General features: G+C 43.4%; 2 protein-coding genes across 15 annotated transcripts in view; both read right to left on the bottom strand.

Moving 5' to 3' along the window:
* Window positions 1-4132, bottom strand: part of SCAI (suppressor of cancer cell invasion) — a 166576-nt gene extending 162444 nt beyond the window's left edge. For 3 of the 13 annotated variants that reach the window (XR_011382083.1, XR_011382101.1, XM_070056857.1), the window contains exons 1-2: window positions 3937-4131; window positions 3334-3378 (exon numbers count right to left, since the gene is read on the bottom strand). Coding sequence is in view for 5 of the 13 variants with exons in the window: in XM_070056857.1 (XP_069912958.1) it covers window positions 3334-3378; window positions 3937-3989 (98 nt within the window). In the remaining 8 variants the exon portion in view is untranslated. Of the gene's footprint in view, window positions 1-3333; window positions 3379-3936 lie in introns of those variants that run through there. The other 10 variants (XM_051837874.2, XM_051837933.2, XM_051837982.2 and 7 more) reach the window with 8 other exon arrangements.
* A 4035-nt stretch (window positions 4133-8167) lies between these two features.
* Window positions 8168-20612, bottom strand: part of PPP6C (protein phosphatase 6 catalytic subunit) — a 36029-nt gene continuing 23584 nt past the window's right edge. For both annotated transcript variants that reach the window (XM_002720442.5, XM_017350096.3), the window contains exons 3-7: window positions 19432-19497; window positions 17161-17302; window positions 12035-12114; window positions 11648-11857; window positions 8168-10850 (exon numbers count right to left, since the gene is read on the bottom strand). In XM_002720442.5, the coding sequence (XP_002720488.1) occupies window positions 10602-10850; window positions 11648-11857; window positions 12035-12114; window positions 17161-17302; window positions 19432-19497 (747 nt within the window). In that variant the 3' untranslated portion in view covers window positions 8168-10601. The remainder of the gene's footprint in view (window positions 10851-11647; window positions 11858-12034; window positions 12115-17160; window positions 17303-19431; window positions 19498-20612) is intronic.

A 20612-nucleotide genomic window follows, 5' to 3' on the forward strand; every position in this document is an offset into this window, starting at 1 on the left:
GAGAAAGAGAGACAGAGAGAAAGGTCTTCCTTTGCCGTTGGTTCACCCTCCAATGGCTGCCATGGCCAGCATGCTTTGGCCTGCGCACCGTGCTGATCCAAAGGCAGGAGCCAGGTGCTTCTCCTGGTCTCTCATGGGGTGCAGGGCCCAAGCACCTGGGCCATCCTCCACTGCACTCCCTGGCCACAGCAGAGAGCTGGACTGGAAGAGGAGCAACCGGGACAGAATCCGGTGCCCCGACCGGGACTAGAACCTGGTGTGCCGGCGCCGCAGGCAGAGGATTAGCCTATTGAGCAGCGGGCCGGCCAACTTAAACTTGCATGTGATCTTACAACTTGTATTTGACAGAGCTGGATTCAAACAGTTCAGATTACACATAAGGGTATGCACAGTCTCCCAAGGGAAGGAGGTAGAGCAGAGGAAGGGGAAGGAGGGTGGGGAAAGCCTGCACTGGGGACGTGACGTCTGAGCCCAGGTTTAAGGGAAGGAGCCTGGGAAGGAGAAGTATTCCAGGAAGAAAGAATTCACGTCAATAAGAACCAAAGCACGGAAAGAACGTAAGTTCTGGGAACGGCATGCGAAGCAGGGTCACTTAGCGCAATTTACTCATCTCGAAGTCGTCATCTGAAAGTAAAATCACAGCAACTAGACAGCTAATGGGTCTGTAAGTGGCATCTCCGTGGCTGGAAAGGTAGGTGCAGGTGAAATAAAGGCGGTCCTTTTACATGATTAGGCTAAAACAGTCTGAATTAGGTCCAACAGGCCACGTGGAACCACAGAGGATCCTCCGCGTGAGGATGACTAGGTCAGCTTGAATGGACCACACAGGATGGGGACAGGGACGCGGGTCAGGCAGCTACTCTAAGGGTCTGGTGGTGGGATAACGAGAGGTAAACCACAGCTGTCCAAAATACAATGCAAACCACATAAGCAATGCTTTTTATTTTCTGATAGCTATATTAGGAAAAATAAAAAGAAACAAGGAAAAATAAGTGTGGTAGTAGCTTCATTTAATCGAATACACATAAAATATTACTTCACTATATAATTAACATAAAATTATTAATGAGGAATTAAAAAAAAACATTTGAAAGGCAGAATGACATAGAAGGAAAGGGAAGGGAGGGCAGGGCAGGGTGAGAGAGAGGGAGGTAGATAGATATTCTATCCACTGGTCCACTCCCCAAATACCCCAACAGCCAGGGCGAGGCCAGGTCAAAGCCAGGAGCACAGAACTCCATCCAGGTCTCCCACATAGGCAGCGGGGTCCCAAGTTCTCGGGCCACCATCTGTTACCCTCCTAGGTACATTAGTAAGAAGCTGGATGAGAAGCAGCTGTCCCGAGTGGCAGCGTAATCCACTGCCCACTCCAGTAATGAGAAATTTTACATTCTTTTTTTGTAATAACTTGAAATTTAGCATGTGTTTTGTACTTATTTCAGAATCTAAATCTTCATCAGAAATATTTGGTATATGTTTAGACTTATAAGCATTTATAGATGGAAGTGAGTGGTTAGCCTCCCAGTTAAGATGCCAGCCCCCGCTGTGGCACAGCAGGTAAAGCCGCTGCCTGCAGTGGCTTTACCATCCCATATGGGCGCTTGTTCAACTCCCGGCTGCTCTACTTCTGATCCAGCTCTCTGCTGTGGCCTGGGAAAGCAGTGGAAGATGGCCCAGTGCTTGGGCCCCTGCACCCACGTGGGAGATTCGGAAGAAACTCCTGGCTCCTGGCTTTGAATCAGCCCAGCTCCAGCTGTTGCAGCCAATTGTGGAGTGAACCAGCGGATAGAAGACCTGTCTCTCTCTCTCTCTCTCTCTGTGTGTGTGTGTGTGTAACTCTTTCAAATAAATAAATAAATGTTAAAAAGAAAAAGAAAGATGCCAGCCCGAGATCGGGTGTTTTGGCTCGGACGCCAGCTTCCTCCTAGTGCAGCCCTAGGGGTGGCAGTTGATGGCTCAGGTAACAGGGATCCTGTCACCTGCCCGCAGACTCCAAGCTGGAGCGTGAACCAGCAGACGGGATCTCTGACTCGCAGACAAATAATTCTACAAAAATGTGTGGAATAAATCCTCTTCTTCACTACTAAAGGATAATTCAGTGCAGTGCACTTAAGCCCTCTGTTTCCAGTTTTTCTATTTTTCCATGTGAGTTTGTTATGGTCGACGGACAGTGGAAACATATAGAGCAATTAAAAACCTATTTTTAGGCTGGCGCCCCAGCTCACTTGGCTAATCCTCCGCCTGCGATGCCAGCACCCCGGGTTCTAGTCCCAGTTGCTCCTCTTCCAGTCCAGCTCTCTGCTGTGGTCCGGGAAGGCAGTGGAAGATGGCCCAAGTGCTTGGGCCCTGCACCCGCATGGGAGACCAGGAGGAAGCACCTGGCTCCTGGCTTCAGATCAGCACAGTGTGCTGGCTGTAGCAGCCATTTGGGGGGTGAACCAACAGAAGGAAGACCTTTCTGTCTCTCTCACTTTCTAACTCTGCCTGTCAAAAAAAACAAAAAACTATTTTTAATGGTATATATATTAGAGGCATGACGGTATGACGGATAATAGCTTAAGCTCTGGAGTCAGACTGGATTCAAACCCTGGTTCTAACATGTATTAAATGTGTGATCTTGGCCAAATACTGACATCTTAGGCCTCAGTCCCTGGGTGACACAATACACTGCACACTCGCAATGCTTTGAGGATTACAGGAAGTACATATAATGACTTGCACATAGTATCTGGCACATAAACACCAGCTTTTCAAACATGATGGAGAAGTGGAAAATTTTTTCAGAATACGCTATATGATATATGATCTTGGCTTTTTAATTTTTTTTCATTTTTATTTAGGCAGAAGGCTGGGAGAAAGAGAGATCATTCCAATGCCTGCAACAGCCAGAGCTGGGCCAGGACAAAGCCCTTAAGTCTGGGTCTCTCACATGGGTGCCGAGGACACACACTCTGTAGCCATCCCCCGCTGCCTCCCAGGCTGTGCAATCGCAGGTGGCTGGAGCGGAAGCAGAACCAGGACTCAAACCCATGCACTCTGACAAGGGGGTGTGGATGTCTTCACTGTATGCCAAACACCTGTCCCAGAAGTTGAAATTATGACTAAAGTAAAAAAAATAAATAAAAATAGGATTTCTCAATTCTCCATGTTTCCCACCTTATTCTAGGCAGGAAAAAAAAGTGTAGAGGCAGCAATTTTAAGTCCTCAAAAGAAAAACCTTGCGGGCCAAATAGAAAACTTCATCCACTGACTGTGCAAGCATGCAGGACGGCACAGGTGCGGCCAAGCGACCAGGGACACACGAAGCCACAGAGGAAGGCGCTCTCGCCTTACCTGCTTTTCCGTTTCCGAGGTGGTTTCTCCACTGTGCCAGTCAGTCTACAGAGCAAACAAATAAGACGGTAACTCCAACTCCCGTCCAAGAGCCGAGCTGGGCCCTGCACCCGCCGGGACCCGACCCGACGAACGCCCCGTCCCCCCAGCGCCCGCGCAGCCTCCGGGTCCGTCACCCCATCCCCAGCCTCTGTTCGTCACAGCCCAGCTCCCCCAAACCAGCCGCCTCCACCGCCTCATTGTCTGCCGCGTCACCCCCGCAATCCCCCCAGCCTCCGCTCTCCCGCGCCCACCCCCTCCCGCCCGTGCACGGCCCCTCCGGGCCCCGCCCCTCCAGGCCCCGCGCCCCCCGCATTCCACGGCCCCTCCGCGGGGCGCGCGCCCTGCCCTTCCCGGCCCCGCGCCACCAGCCGCAGCTCTCGGCGCCCGTTCCTCCGCACGCCCCTCGCCCGGCCTCCAGGATGCGATCGCCGCTCAGCCCGCGCCCCCGGCCCTCGGCGCCCCCAGCCCTCCGGTGTCGGCGCCCCGAGTCGCTGCCCCTGGGCCCGCGCCCTCGCCCCCGCCCGATCCCCAACCCCGGCCTCCGCCCGGCTCCCGCCCCACCTTGGGGCCAGGCGACTCCGCGGCTGCTGGGGCTGCCGGGCTCCTCTGACCATCCGGCTCCGGCTCCGCCGCGGGAGATGCTCCGGCGGCCGCAGGGCTCGCTCGGCAAGCTGAGGCGGCGGAGGCTGGAGTAGGCGGAGAGGCGGGAGGAGGGCCTCGCGCCTCTGCCAGACTTGCCGCAGGGCCCGCCTCCTCCGCGCCTCTCCTCGGCTCCCATTGGCTGGGGCTTTAGTGTGGCCGAAAGCCTCGCAGCCGATTGGGCGCTAGAGCTGTCACATTCCGCGCCGCCTACCCACAGGTTTGGTTGAGACTGCAGGTGGCAGCAGAGGTGCCTTAGAGGCTGCTAGCGGGACCGGAGAAGACCTGAGCGCCACCGTGCGCCGGAAAGTAGGATCTGCAAGTCTGGCGCAAAACACCTGCCCGCAGGTTCTTTGGGGGGCTCTGCGTCATTCATCCCACACACCTGCTAGCGCCTCCCACCTCTGCACCACGCCAGGACCAAAAGTCAAGCAATGCAGTTTCCAAAAATTCCTCTGACAGGTGCGACAGTGAGGCACTTCTCCCAAACGAGCTTTCTTTTTGAACCACCTCAAATGCGGTCTCTTGTCTCTACAGCTTGCTGAAATGGTCTCGCAGCTCACAGCTAACCCTCATAGAAGATTCAGACATAAAGCTGTAAGAATCCACCAAAATAAAGCAGTTTGGATGCTCAGTCCTCCGCAGGAGAGATCCCCAGTTTGGGTGCAGGCTTTGAAGAATGCAAGATTTTTTTTTTTTTTAAATCATCATGAATTAAAAATCAACACTGCAAACAGAATTGATGCCATAATTAAAAGCAACATGTCTCATTTTGGAAGGCCAAAACAAAATTGATGCCTGGGTGTGTGCTAACCATCCTGTGACACTACAGATAATGGTTAAGTTCTAGTTAATTTTAAAATAAATTTCATGCAAAATTACCAATACATAAGCACAGTACTAGCTACCTTTTTCTACTTTAACAAGGCTAGCCTTGTAAGTATAAGGCACAGCTAAGATATCAGCAAATTCTCTAAGGTGGTGAAGCCTCTCAACAGCCCTATTCCTGAATACGGTTTTTCATTGGTAGGTTCTCATCATCTATTTGGGTCTGGGAGGCAGCCTGAGTTTCTCCTAAGACATTACCATTAGAAAATATTTTTTCTGATGTGAATGCCTAGAATACACATCAACAGCCAAGGGATAAATCTTTCATATATCCATAAATGGCAAAAAATTAGGATATTTTTCCACAAAAAGGCTGCCCTTTATTTGAGATGGTTATTTTTGTGTCTGATAGTAACATGGCCTTCCTCTTACAAATACTGATGGCAAACTGTGCTGGGACCACTTACACAGCTTTGATAAGGAAAAATGTTGCTGAATCTCCATTGGTCCCCCAAATTAATTTTATGACACTGTTTGCTTCAACCCCCACCCCAAACAAGTGTTTCTACCTATATTATCAAGCCACAGAGAGAGAAGTCCAGGATAATTTGTCAACCAATGGGGAGGCTCGTAAGATATTAAAATTCTCTGCCTGCTCTTCAACATCTTCTGTCATTGGCCAACTCTCCGAAGCTATTCGTCCTCCCACTGAATACCCTCAAGTGTTATCCTCGTGATGTGTCCAAGTTCTGGTAACCTCTGCTTCTGTGTTCTTACTCTGTAAGATACATACAACCCATTATTCCAGCCCATATTAAATTTACACTCCCTCTTTTTAATCCTCCCCAGTTATCCCATCTCCCATTTAACATTTCCTTCCACAATGAATTGTAATTTAAAAAGCTGCAAGACGGACAGCTGCTTGGCAAGTTGAAGATGCCAATTGGGACTACACTCCATATCAGAGTGCGTAGGTATGAGTCCTGCCTCTGCTTCTAACTCCACCGTCCTGCTTACACACAGCTTGGGAGCAACCAGTACTGGCCCAAGTGTTTGGATCCCCACCACCCACAAGGGAGACTCAGACTGAGTTCTGGGGTCTCCTGGCTTTGGCCTGGTTCAACCTCTGGCTGTTGCCTTCATTTGGGAAGTGAAACAGTACAATCTCTCTCTGCCTTCCCAATAAATTTTTAAAATTTTGTTCCCAATTAAGTTTAAAAATTAAAAAAACCACAATATAGTAGCAATTACATATTATCTCGGATTATTACTTCCTAACTACACTGAAGCAGCAAATGTTGCATGAGCATGAACACTCAATAAACGGCAGCTTTGGGTCAGGAACTGAGCTCTTTGTGTGTGGAAACAAGATTCAGAGAACCCAGCTTGCTCAGGATCACAGAACTACAGTAACCAAGACAACTTAAGATAGCAATAGTTTACAATGTACTCTGGTGTGCCCTACAGGGTTCAAATTCCAGCTCCCCTGTGCAACCTGGAGCTAGTTACCTAGCATCTCTAAGCCTGTTTTCTTACTTGGGGTTAAAAAAAAAAAAAAAAAAAAAAAAAAAAAAAAAAGATATTCACATGTCCACAGAAAGGATATCACAAAATAGGGCATATGTGGCAATGGCCAAATGCACTCTGCACAGGTTAGCTGCTACTGCTGCAGGGCACAGCTGTTTGCCTTGTTTTGCTTTTTAAACTCGATCTGGCTGTATTCTTTCCACTATTCCATGCTTTCTGCAGTCTTGTATACCCCTTCCCATTTACAGACAACAGCAAAGTGCTGAAAATCAAAGTGCTACCCAGGGAATGAATGGAATACTTACATGGATAATTTGGCTGACATACACAAAATCTTCTATAAATGTCATACATTTTTGAACTAAGAAAACACTGGAGAGATCCATGCCAGCCTAAGTTTTCTCTCACAAAGGAAAAAGGCATAAATTCACCAACTGATCAGAAAATAGAAAACAGGAGCACGAGGAGCCAACCTTCCTCAGAAATCGAGTGTGCATCGGGTTCAAGTCCCAGCTGCTCTGCTGCCTATCCAGGCTCCTGGTGCGACCTGGCAGATGGAAGATCTCTCTTTGTCTCTGTCTCTCCTTTTCTCTAACTCTTCCTTTGGAATAAAATCTTAAAAAAAAAAAAAAAAAATTCTGGGGCTGGCAAGGTGGTGTACATCCCATATGGGCACTGGTTCGTGTCCTGGCTGTTCCTCTTCGATCCCAGCTCTCTGCTAATGACCTGGGAAAGCAGTGGAAGATGGCCCAAGCGCTTGGGCCCCTGCATCCGCATAGGAGACACAGAGAAACTGCTGACTTTGCATCAGCTCAGCTCCAGCCATTGCAGCCATTTGGGGAGTGAACCAGCAGATGGAAGATCCTTCTCTCCCTCTGTCTATAACTCTGCTCTCAAATAAATAAATAAAATCTTTTTGTAACAAACCCCGTGGGGCTGTCATCATGCTAGGGGTTCCCAATGTTTGGTTTTGCTGTTGTCCATGGCAGACTGTAAACACACAACTGAAAGAGCTGTGGTGACCTCCTGGAGCACAGCCCTGGGCACTACGTTCAGGCCACGATAAATCCCACCTTTCAGGAACTGGAACACAGCTCAGAGTCTAATGCAGAATGGAAAAAAGTTTCACTTTTGTTTACCAGTCAAGCAACCAAGTAAAGGAAGAAGCATTTTTTAATTTAAATGATGTTATATAAAATGCTAACTTCTTGTCAGGACATACTACAGACTATGCATTGGATGAAATTATTTTTTGACAAACTTCCTATAATCTTTTTATTAATTTACACTGAGGGAAGATAGCACCTTTCATCCAAAGAACTGAAGGTGCTTTACAAACATTACATTTAAAAAACAATTACATTTAAAAGTCTGGATTCTTGCTGTTAAAGCTCTGACTCCTGGAAGCTGACGGAAAACAGTTGTATTTCTGACAACGAATGAGGCTCAGACAGAGTCCTGATTTGCTTTTAAGATACAGGCATTTTCCAAAACCTGGTGCTGGGCTTACAAAGCAAAAACACACACATCGTAACACAGCGAACAGTGTTTCAAACCTTATTTCAAAAGCGAAATCCAGAGTTTAAGATGTCAGAATCTCCCAACAGTTCTAGACATCCAGACGGAATAGGAGCTGAAGTACAGTTGCATATGAGGTGTACTCTCGATCCAGGCTTGTTAGGATCACACTCAAAGGAACACATTTCAGGTAGTGAGATTTTTCAGGGAAACACATTAACCTACAAAAAGCTAGCCACGAGAGGAAAGGAAGCAAATGGCAATTCAACGTAGACAGTTCTCACTAGAGCCTAGGACACTTTATTTAGAAACCAAGTATATCATCATAGGCAAATAAAAATAGTTCTTACCCCCATTAATACAACATAAGGGATTTTACATTCAGACTAGATATAGGGAGTAACAGGCCCTCCTGCCTCCAAATCCACCACCTGCAAGTTTCTTCCACCACATGATTGCTCCATATGGTACATAGCCCTTATTTATCAGAGGGGTCCAAATATTCCTTTCAGTCTTCACAAAGTCCAAGACATTCACTCTTTCTTCCCTTTACATGTCTAGTAGTAAAAACTATTTTCTCCATGCAAAAAGCCATTATTCGGTTGAAGAGATACCAGGCAAAACAGAAATGGCAGATCAGGAATGGACAGAATATTATTGGCACATGCCCAACTAGTGACAGACAAATGCAGTACGCCATGACCTACAAATAAAAGTCACATTACAGGGATAATGAAAACAACTACATCAAATTCAGCTAAGGGGTGTCAAACGGGAAGGGAAGGCTGAGGGTTACCGATTTTATTGGTACAACTGAAAAGCAGTGGAACGCAAGAACTTAAATACAAGTTATGGTTAACAGGGGGCAAAAAAATACTGTAGAGAGCTGTTCAAAGACCACACCAAGTTGTCTGCATCGTTATTTCCAGTGTTTCACAATTAGTAAAATACACAGCTACATATCCCTGTAAGATAAAAATAACTTTCCACCTGAATTACACTGGAGTCAGAGCAGTAACACATTAGTGTTACTGGCCCAACATTAGTTCAAGTGTGTGCAGCAAATGTCTTAGCCACTTCTTTATATAGCTATACAATTAAAAACTGTACAAGGAGCTGAGTGGTTAGGGGAAAAAAATCAAATCAAAACAGTATTGTGCTCATTCAATAAAAGGAAACCCTGATGAAAAATTATGTGCCAAGAAGCTTAGACTATAAAGATTTTTATTGCATTTTTAGGTGACCTGGAAGTTTTTATCCTGAAGGGGAAACGTTGGTTTTCAAAACCACCTGAACAGATGCTAAAGTGCTTTATTAATTGGCTGGCTTCACATGGATTTCCTGGAATGACAAGAATTAATTATTAGCAGTAAAGGGATACCACGTTTTCACAAAATGGTACATTCCAACATCATTTACGACTACAGTCATAAGAGATACTGGAATACTTGTCCTTATTAAAGTGGACAGTTGCATATCAAGAACTGATCATCACAACCCTTTGGATATTCAAATCACTTACATAAAGCCGAAATATGGTATCACAGACCTTTACAAAAAAAGGACAATTTGTTTCTTGCTACGCTTCAAATAATCTGTTTCAGATTACAGTTTACAAATACAAGAGACCTGACTTTTCAACCTTTCCAGTTGCAGTTAAAAAATGAACACTTTCTGAAAGTTAAGGTCAAGTGTTACAGCAAGAGAATGACTACTATTGAAAAGTACACAGATTTTACTTAATGATACTCATGATAGATTGTAAACTGGATCAATCGCATTCTACTCAACTGGTATCAAATGAACACATCAGCATTACAAGTATTAAATGTTTCTCTATTACTATAGAGGATATAACCAAAACATTAATATGGCAGTTACGTTCTTTAGGCACACTTTAGTGATTTTTTTTAAAATAAATACTACTTAATTTCAATTGAAGTTTTAAACTCAAAAACCATAGGGCCAAGAATTCTAATTAGGAAAAAAGAACGGTAAGCTAACAATGTAAGCTGTTTAAAATTTCTTACACTTAACCTATCTGGATTTTATTTAAGATTACTTTATTAAAAAATACAAGGAATTTGAAAAAAGATCATTACAATTATTTTAATATACAAAGTCATACGCTGTAGCAGTTTTTAACTAAAATTTAAAAACACAACAAGGAGGGCAGCCCTTTAGACCAATTTATTTTATATCCATTTAAAATATCATCCAACAAAGGACAACGGAAGTTTACAGCTGGGACAGGTGTACATAACTCGAGGCATCTGTAGTCCATCGTGCCCACTGAATAACAACTTTGCTGCTGAAATTTCTTAAAATTTACCAAATTAAAACAAAAGGCTCAATGATACAAAAGGTGTTTTCGGTGTAATTGTCAATTGGCTTTTTTAAAAATGGAAACACATCCTGTTTCCCCAGACCAGTAAATATGCAAGAGCTACATGCAGCAGTATGTGTATTAAGACATTTCTCAAGTCTTCTCAAATGAGTCCAAGGTGGGGATGGGATGGAGGAGAAATTGATAGAAAAACATTGCTATAGACACCATAACAAACAATAAACTCAGATAATTTAAAATCAAAAAAAGGCAAGAGGCAGCATTTCAGCAGCAAAGTGCTCAATAAAAAGTATACTGCAGAGGGTAATACGAGAGAGTCGGGGGAAGAAGAGGGTAGAGAAGTGGGTCAGCAGGATGGGCGAAGGCCTCAAAGGAAATACGGCGTCGTCGTTCTGGGAGGGATAACACGTTCTGAATCTGGAACTGCCCGGAATAACTTTGGTTCTCTTGTATTTACATCTTTGAAGACCATGATTGAAGCAATATTTCCACAACGATAGCAGTAATTAGGAGCAGACCATACTGTTACCAGCTTTTCATCAAACATAAATTTATAGCCTTCATGCACTAGTTGATGTGCTCTGCAGATGAGTTTTAGGTTGTTGATATGAACAAACTGCAATTCAGAAAAACTTTGTAAGCATTCAGAAAATCTTTTGAATGTGGCCTATAAGATATAAGGTACAATCATTTAAAATATCGAATTCTGCTGAAGTTCCCATAATTTTACAACCTGTTCTATAATTATCCCTGTAAAATTTCAATACATCAGGCACAGTCACTTTGGCCTGAAGCAATTACAGAGCTACAGACATCATACAGCCACATAATTTGATGTTTCTGGAAGAGTTAGATGAGTACTACCGTATAGGAACAGTTTCACTTTTACAGTTAATAAGAAATATTTGTATCAATATAATATCAGTTACTGAGAATGCAGTATATATAGTTCTTGAAATAATTATCCTTCTTTTGCAACTTGAGGAAACAAAGGCTGAGCCTGGATAAACAGCATACCCAAGTTCCACTGATGGACTCAACCCACGCCTCCATTATGCGGAAGCCTTCCCAAAATGCCATCATCCCATGTGTGCACATGTGTGCGTTTAACTGAAAACAGTTGACCTTCAAAAAGTTGCCTGTCTTGCCCATGCTGTCGTGTATTTAACTGCCACATTTGAAAGGAAAGGAGCACTTACTGTATACACAGCACAGGTGGACCCTGGAGTAGGAGCTTTCACAATTAACCACTATGGAAAGGTATGTGTGAATAAACCAGACTAGAAATGGGATATCCATAGCGCCCACAGTTGGAGGAAACTAGACTACAAATTTGCTTTCTAAGGCCAACATAATTCTGTACACAGTCCATTAGCAACCAACAAACTATTTTTCCAAAAATGTTGACTTTACCTCATTTGTGACCTTTGCTCCAAAAAGCCAGCCTGCTCCTCGGGGGCTGATCGCCCAGGTGTCCACATCCTCAGGGTCCGACCAGACCAGGTCACAGAACGCTCCTTTATGAGGGATTTCCTGATTCCGCTCGATAGTTCGAATCTGATCCAGTGTTTTGATATCAGGAGATAAACCACCATGAACACACAAAATCTGCTCATCTATTAACTAGCAAAAAGAAAAAAACAATAAAGAGGTGAATGTATAATAAACTCAGCCATATCTAAATTCATCAATGAATGCTAAAGATATCAATATAACTGACATGACCATCAGATAAAAATATGTAGTAAGTCACTGACAGGAAAACAGTTGAGGTTTTTAAAAAGATTCATAAAAACCTACAGCTGCTACTGTGAGCATGTCGAAAACTTTGGTACAGTATCTCCAGGCATTAGCATTTCCATATTTGGTTTGGCACTCATCTGTGAAAGAAAAAGAAAAATTCTCATTAATGAAGCTCTGAGTTTGCTGATAAAAATAAACAATGTATCCAGTACTAGAGCAGTCTTAAGTACAAAAGAAATTCAGCTTAAACTGGGATGGCAAATTATGACACATACTTGGCTCTACATACAGCACCTATCTCTGAGTGTGTGTGTGTGTGTGTGTGTGTATGTCTTAAGGATATGGTCTTGCTTTTCATTCCAGAAATGGCCCTAAGAAGCAGCTGAAATTATTGGCCAAAATGCTATCATCAGGAAGAGCTAAAAACTAATTTCACGCAACCTAAAGCAAACACTTTTGGCAGTTATGTTAATATTAGGCAATTTCATCAAACAGATTAATTTATTTAATGTGACTACCTTATTACAGCAGGATAATCAAATCAAATAAATTAGAAGATCCATAATTATAGAAGCATGAGTAATTCCTAGCTCAACATTTCTCAGGCCCAAGTTGTCTGCTCCGAGATTTTCTGTAAACTGTACAAGTAAACACTTAACTCACTAGGTACACTTGTTGGCCTTGCTGAAGACAGACTGTTCATCAGATTTTGATATATTCCCAGCTGAATCCTCTCTGCTATGTTGTTGACAGGATACATATCTGTTCTTTTAATAAACACTATCAACCTTTGCTATGCAGTTTCTTAATAAAAAAAAAAAAATCTAAGAAGGTTTTGGTGTAGCAGTTAAGATGCTCCTTAGGGGCCGGCGCCGCGGCTCACTAGGCTAATCCTCCACCTAGCGGCGCCGGCACACCGGGTTCTAGTCCCGGTCGGGGCGCCGGATTCTGTCCCGGTCGCCCCTCTTCCAGGCCAGCCCTCTGCTGTGGCCAGGGAGTGCAGTGGAGGATGGCCCAGGTGCTTGGGCCCTGCACCCCATGGGAGACCAGGATAAGCACCTGGCTCCTGGCTCCTGTCATCGGATCAGCGCGGTGCGCCAGCCGCAGCGCGCCGACCGCGGCGGCCATTGGAGGGTGAACCAACGGCAAAGGAAGACCTTTCTCTCTGTCTCTCTCTCTCACTGTCCACTCTGCCTGTCAAAAAAAAAAAAAAATAAATAAAATAAAATAAAATAAAATAAATAAAAAAGATGCTCCTTAGGAGGAAGGTGTTGTGGGCAGCCAGTTCAGTTGCCACTTGGGCCATGTGTGTGCCCAGGCCAGAGTGAGGGTTTGAGTCCTAGCTACTCTGCTTCCAATCCAGCTTCCTGCTGAAACGTCCTGGGGGCAGCAGATGGTGGTTCAAGTGCATGTGCCCCTGCCATGCATGTGGGAAACCTGGAAACCTGGATGGAGTTATGGGCTTCTAGCTCTGGCCTGGCCTGACCCAGCCCAGCCCAGCCCTGGGCATTTGGGGAATGAAATAGCAGATGAAAGAGATCTCTCTCCACCTTTCAATCAGATGAAAAAATAAATATTTTTTCAAAGATGAAGCTTAGGATGCATGCATTCTATAACAGAGTACCAATCCAGACTCAGCTCCTGATTCCAGCTTCTAGCTAACACATATTCTGGGAAGCAACAGGTGATGGCCCAACTACTTAGGTTCCTATCACCCCTGTGGAAGACCCAGGTTGAGTTCTTGGCTTCTAGCTTCAACCTGGCCCAACCCTGGCTGTTGCAGGCATTTAAGGAGTGATCTAGCAGTTGGGAGATCTCCCTATCTCTGTCTTTCAAATAAATAAGTAAGTAAGACCTAACATACCACATTATCATAAGTACCACTAAAAATGGTATAGGAAGGAGACTAGGCTATCATCAATCTTCATCATTTTCTAAATTTTATTTCTGTATGAAGCAAGACCTTACATAAACTTGCCATGAGAGATTACCACTGAGCTCCTTTTGCAGATGCTTTGCGTTTTTACTTTTTACACAGGCAAAGCACATGGTACTTAATAACTGCACAATATATTCTTATCAGTGTGAAATAAAGATCCAAGATAATTCATAACTATATATGGACACTTTATTACTTTAATTTTAATCTAAGTTCCATAACTAAAATCATTTCCTTCCTATGGGCTTTCTGGCTTCTCTTATTAAATAAAACCACTCTAAAAACACTAGATAAAGACAGCTTTGGGATCAAAAAAAATATAGTACTAGATCTTGTGCTATTGTCATTTTCCTCAGTCAAGACATATTTTTTTTTTAAAGATTAATTCATTTATTTATTTGAAAGTCAGAGTTACACAGAGAGAAGAAAGGCATTGAGAGAGAGGTCCTCCATCTGATGGTTCCCTCCCCAATTGGCCGCAACAGCTGGAGCTGTGCTGATCCAAAGCCAGGAGTCAGGAGCAAGATTCTTCTGGGTCTCCCATGTGGGTGCAGTGACTTGGACTTCCATGACTTGGGCCATCTTCTACTGCTTTCCCAGGCCATAGCCAAGAGCTGGATTGGAAGAGGAGCAGCCAGGACTAGAACCAGCGCCCACATGGGATGCTGGTGCTTCAGGCCAGGGCGTTAATCTGCTGCGCCACAGCGCCGGCCCCAAGATATATATATATTTTTTAAAGATTTATTTTTATTTGGAAGTCAAAATTAAACAGAGAGGAGAGGCAGAGTGTGTGTGTGTGTGGGTCCTCCCTATTGGCCGCAACAGCCAGAGCTGCGCCCATCCGAACAGTCACAACTTATTAATTAAAATGTCTTCCTTAGTGCTAGCATTGTGGTGCAGTGGGGCTGAGCATCCCATGAGCACCAGTTCAAGTTTCAGCTACTCCACTAATGCACCTGAGAAAGTAGCAGGAGATGCCCCAAATAATGCCAGCCAGGTTGGGTAACCCAGATGCAATTCCAGGCTCCTGGCTTCAGCCTCGCCCAGCCCCCGCTGTTGTGGCCATTTGGGGAGTGAACGAGTGGACAGAAATCTCTCCCTCTGCTTTTCCCTCTCTCTTTCTAACCTTCCCTTTCAAATACAATTAAAAAAAAAAAACAACTTTAAATAGATACGTATTCCCAGCTACTTCACTTGCAATCCAACTCCTGATGCTAATGTGTCTGGGAAGCAGCAGATGATGGTTCAAGGATTCTGAGTCCCTGTGACACACATGGGAGACCTGGATGGAGCTCCTGGTCTCAGACTGGCCCAGCCCTTGCTTTTGCAGCCATCTGGGGAGTGACCAGTAGATGGAAGATTCTCTCTCTTTCAAATAAGTAAATATTTTTTAAAAATCAGTCCTATATAGGGCCAGTGCTGTGGTATACTAGACTAAGGCTCCGCCTGCAGCACCGGCATCCCATATGGGTGCTGGTTTTTATCTCAGCTGCTTCTCTTCCAATCCAGCTCTCTGCTATGGCCTGGGAAAGCAGTGGAAGATGGCCCAAGTACTTGTGCCCCTGCACCCATGTGGGAGACCAGGAAGAAGCTTCTGGCTCCTGGCTTCAGATGAGCTCAGCTCTGGCAGTTGCAGCCATTTGGGGAGTGAACCAGAGGATGGAACACCTCTCTCTCTGTCTCTACCTGTGTCTGTAACTCTGCCTCTCAAATAACTAACTAAATAAAATCTTTAAAAAACAGCATGTGTACTAAATTCTAAAAAAATTCGCCCTATATATAACATTAGTCTTATATACACAGGTTTAGCATCCCTAATCAGAAATGTTCCAAAATCTGAAATGTTTTGGGTGCTGACATGATGCCATAAATCTCCGCAAGATGTTAGACAGCCACTTAATAGTGCTGTTTTCCTGAGGGGATACAAAATTTACCCACTCATAATTACAACACAATCCATAATTAATGATGCAACAAAGTAAGTAAATATCTCAATGTAAAAGTACACTAAAAATATTATATAAAATTACCTTCAGCCCAAGTGTATAAGGTGTTTATGAAACATAAATGAATTCACAGTTAGACTTGGGTCCTATCCCCAATAATGTCTCATTATGTATATGCAAATATTCCAAAATCCAGAAAAATCCTAAATCCAAAACACTTCTGGGCCCAAGCATTTCAGATAAGGTCTACTCAACCTGTATAACAGCACATATAACATTAGTCATATATATTATACACGTTAATCTTATATATAACACATAGTAATGTGTTGCCTAACAACCTTTCTGCCACAGTGGACTGCATATGAGATAGTGGTCTGCTAAGACTGTTTCACCAGGATTGTACCACCTTGTGAGACACTGTAGCATCTCAGTCTGCAAATATACTCCGTGACAGCTGCACCAAAATTACTTAACAAAACACTTCTCAGAAACTATTTCTGCCCTAAAGTGATGCATGGTTGTGTGATATGAAAAACAATCTTAGTTTTGCTTTCATTGAACCTTAGTATGTTATCCAAAATATTTTCAAAAACATTATCAAAAATTTTATTTAAAATACTATATGATATTTTGTGAATTAAAATCAAAAGTTACTCGTAGAAAGGAAACAAACATTAATCATCTAACTTTACATTTAATGACTGAGTTTTGCTTCTAACCCCTGAGACCTTAGCGTCCCTGGGGCCAACTCAGAGATTTGTGTATGTAAAAGAATATATCTAACAGTAACTGAAGGGGCTGGCACTGTGGCATAGCAGGCAAAGCCGCCGCCTGAAGTTCCGGCATCCCATATGGGAGCTGGTTCCAGTCCCAGCTGCTCCACTTCTGATCCAGCTCTCTGCTATGGCCTGGGAAAGCAGTAGAAGATGACCCAAGTCCTTGGGCCCCTACACCCACATGGGAGCCCTGAAAGAAACTCCTGGCACCTGGCTTCGGATAGGCCCAGCTCTGGACATTGCAACCATTTGGGGAGTGAACTAGCGGATGAAAGACCTCTCTCTCTCTGCCTCTGTGCAACTCTTTCAAATAAACAAACAAATCTTAAAAACAAACAAACGAACAAAAAAACAGTAACGGAAAAACAATTCCAGGTTCCAGAGTTGTAGCATGGCAGGCTAAGCTGCTGCCTGCTACTCCAATATCCCATTTATATGGAACATATTGAGACTTGCACAGCCCTTTTTCAAAGAAGAAAGTAAAATAATATTTGGACTCAGAGAAACAGAATGTCTTACCATAAAATCCATACACCTGTGTTATCTGTCTACTCTCATGATTTCCTCGCAAGAGTGTAATACGATCAGGCCATTTAGCCTTTAGTGCGAGAAGGTAAGTGAAGGTCTCCAAGCTGTAGTAACCTCTGTCTACAAAATCACCCTGTAAAGTAAAAGCCTACAGTTACAACAACACAACAGTGGTAACATTCTCTTAAAATTATATCAAGGTGTGCAAACAAAGACACATCCCAGAATAACAGCAATAAAGAATTATACATTGTATTATTTGGAAACTAGGTTTCAACAAAAAAATTCAAATATTAAGTAAATCAAACTGTGTTTATGATTCAAGAGAGGCCTATAAGAATCTGCCATATATTTCTCTCAAGGATTTTCTCTGTGAAATCATTATTTCAATCCTCTATTACTGACATTAGAAGATGCTAAAAGTTATGTGTGAATACAATTCTTTAAATTAGTTTTAAATTTTAAAAATTACTTTAGCTGGGGTTGGTATTGTGGTACAGTGGGTTAAGCTGTCACTTTAATACCAGTTTCTCATATCAGAGTGCTGGTTCAGGTCCCAGCTGCTCTGCTTCCCATTTAGTTCCTTGCTAATGGGCCTGGGAAGGCAGCAGCAGATGGCTCAAGTACCTGGACCCCTGCCGCCCAGGGAGATCACGACTGAGTTCCTGGCTCTGGCTTCAGCCTGTTCCAATCCTGGCCACTTAGGCACTGAACCAGAGGACAGAAGATCTCTCTCTCTCTCTCTCTCTGCCTTACAAATAAATAAATAAATATTAGGAAAAAGTCATTTTTAACTGTATCAAAAGAGCTGCCTACTTGAAGTAAACTTTTTTTCTGAAAAGCAAATACTCTATGTACAAATGTCCTGTTTTATGATGAAACAGCACACTTTCCATTAATCTTTGTCTTGGACCAATATGACACCAAAAGCAAACAGTTAACAGATTAGGAAGGTGGCCCAGAAACTTTCTGAAGGATGATAATAATGGAAGGATTCAGAAAACATTCAACAGTAACATGACATTCGAAAAGGAAAGTACAAATACCCCCCTTAGTAGCTATGTGTATAAGGGGACGGCAAAATTTTGTGGGAAAATGGTATTAAAAAATAAGCTGAGGGGACCAGCGTTGTGGCTTTATGGCATAATGGCTTAAACTGATGCCTGCAACACAGGCTCAAGTCCCAGAAGCTCTGATTCCAATCCAGCTCCCTGCTAATGTGCCTGAGAGGGCAGAAGAAGGCCCAAATCCTTGGGGCCCCTGCACTCATGGAAGATCTATCTCCCTAACCCTCCCCATAACTCTGCCTTTCAAATAAATAAAATATATCTTTTTAAAAAATCAATCAATCAATCAAGGGTACAGCAGATTAGGTTTCTGCCTGCAGCTGCCATCCCATATGGGTGCCAGTTTGAGTCCTGGCTGCTCCACTTCCCATCCAGCTCTCTGCTATGGCCTGCAAAAGCAGTAAAGGATGGCTCAAGTCCTTGGGCCCCTGCACCCACGTGGGAGACCCAAAAAAAGCTCCCGACTCCTGGCTTCGGTTCGTCCCAGCTCCAGCCATTGTGGACATTTGGAGAATGAACCAGGAGATGGAAAATTTCTCTCTGCTTCTCTCTCTACCTCTCTCTCTGTAACTCCGCCTTTCCAAATAAAAGAAATCTATTTTAAAAAAAGTTTAGGGTAGGCATTTCACCTAGAGGTTAAGACACTTACATCCTCTAACAGATGCCAGTGTTAGATACCCAAGTCCAGCTCCTGACTTCAGCTTCCTTCCTAATGTGACTCTGGGAGGCAGAGGCGTCCATCCAGGTACTTGGGTTCCTTCCTTCATGTAAGAGACCTGCGTTTCCATTTCCCAGCTTTACCCAGCCCAGTTCCAGTCACTAAGAGCATTAAAGCAATGACGAGGGTATGTCTCTCTCTGCCTCTTGAATAATTTTTTGAAGTTTATTTTGGTACAAAAATATTTGAAATCCACACACTTTTTTATAAGATGCATTTTCCCTGTGTTTTCAAGTAATCTCACATGTGTGTATATTCATCCATCCACAGGTTAATAAGAGATGAAAATGAATGCTCAAAAAGTTTACAATTATTCTCAATTAGAGGATACTGGCAAAATGTAGAAAAATAGATAAGCACTTTTTCATATATTTAAATAGCAAATGTCATATGACAATGGAATCATGCAACTTACATGTAATAAATCAAATCCCTTCCATTTTATATAAGCACATGACATCACCGGTGTTTACATACCATAAATATGTAGTTTGTGTCAGGAACCTGACCTCCAGTTCTGAATAGTTCACAAAGGTCATAAAACTATTAAAAAAAAAAAGCAGTATATACTGATTATAAATTCTAGAGCAAAATAATAAAGCTGAGACTGAAACATATAAACAATCAGCTAATTAAGAGAACTCCAAATATTTACTTCTGTAAGAAGGAATAAAGTGTAAGCAAAACTGCTAAGCACAGTTTCCAAGCCTAAAGAAAACCCACTAAATAACTCAATTGCCATAATCATTCATAGATGACTAATATTACAGGTCCTTCCTCTCAAATTTCACCCATATATCTCAATTATCTCTCGAGAATTTCTATATCATTTTTTAAACCAGTTATTCAAATTCTAAACATGCTAATCTAAACATCTCACCCACATTAAGCATCTTATTTTAATGATACAAAAGTTAACACAGCAAATAGATAACAATTTTTTTCCTAAAAACTCAACATGGAGGGGCTGGCACTGTGGCACAGTGGGTTAAAAGCCCTGGCCTGTAGTGCCAGCATCCTATATGGCAGCCAGTTCAAGTCCTGGCTGCTCCACTTCCAATCCAGCTTTCTGCTAATGGGCCTGGAAGAGCAGCAGAGGATGGCCCAAATCCTTGGACTCCTGCACCCATGTGGGAGATCCAGAAAAAGCGCTGGCTTCTGGCTTCTGACTGGCTCATTGCGGCCATTTGGGTAGTGAACCAGCGGATGGAAGACATCTCTGTCTGTGTCTTTACCTCTCTCTGTAACTCTTTCAAATAAATCCTTTTAAACAAAAACAAAAACAAAAACAAAAACAAAAAACTAAACATGGAACCTGAGTTGTGGCATAGCAGTTTAAGCCAGCACCTGCAACGCCGGCGCTAATTCAAGTCCCTGCTGCTCCACCTCTAATCTATCTCACTAATGTGCCTGGGAAAAGCAGCAGAAGATGGCTCAAATACTTGGGCCCCTGTGCCCACGCAGGAGATCTGGAAGAAGCTCTTGGCTCCTCGCTTCAGCTTGGTCCAGCCCTGGCCATTGAAGCCATTTGTGGAGTGAACCAGCAGATGGAATGTCTCTCGCTCTGCCTCTCTTTCTCTCTAATTCTGCCTTTCAAATAAATACATCTTAAAAAAAACAAGGTGGCTGCCTAAAAGTTCGACTCAAAGAGCCATGTA

This window comes from Oryctolagus cuniculus, chromosome 1 (genome assembly GCF_964237555.1).
Source record: "Oryctolagus cuniculus chromosome 1, mOryCun1.1, whole genome shotgun sequence".
Lineage (NCBI taxonomy): Eukaryota > Metazoa > Chordata > Mammalia > Lagomorpha > Leporidae > Oryctolagus > Oryctolagus cuniculus.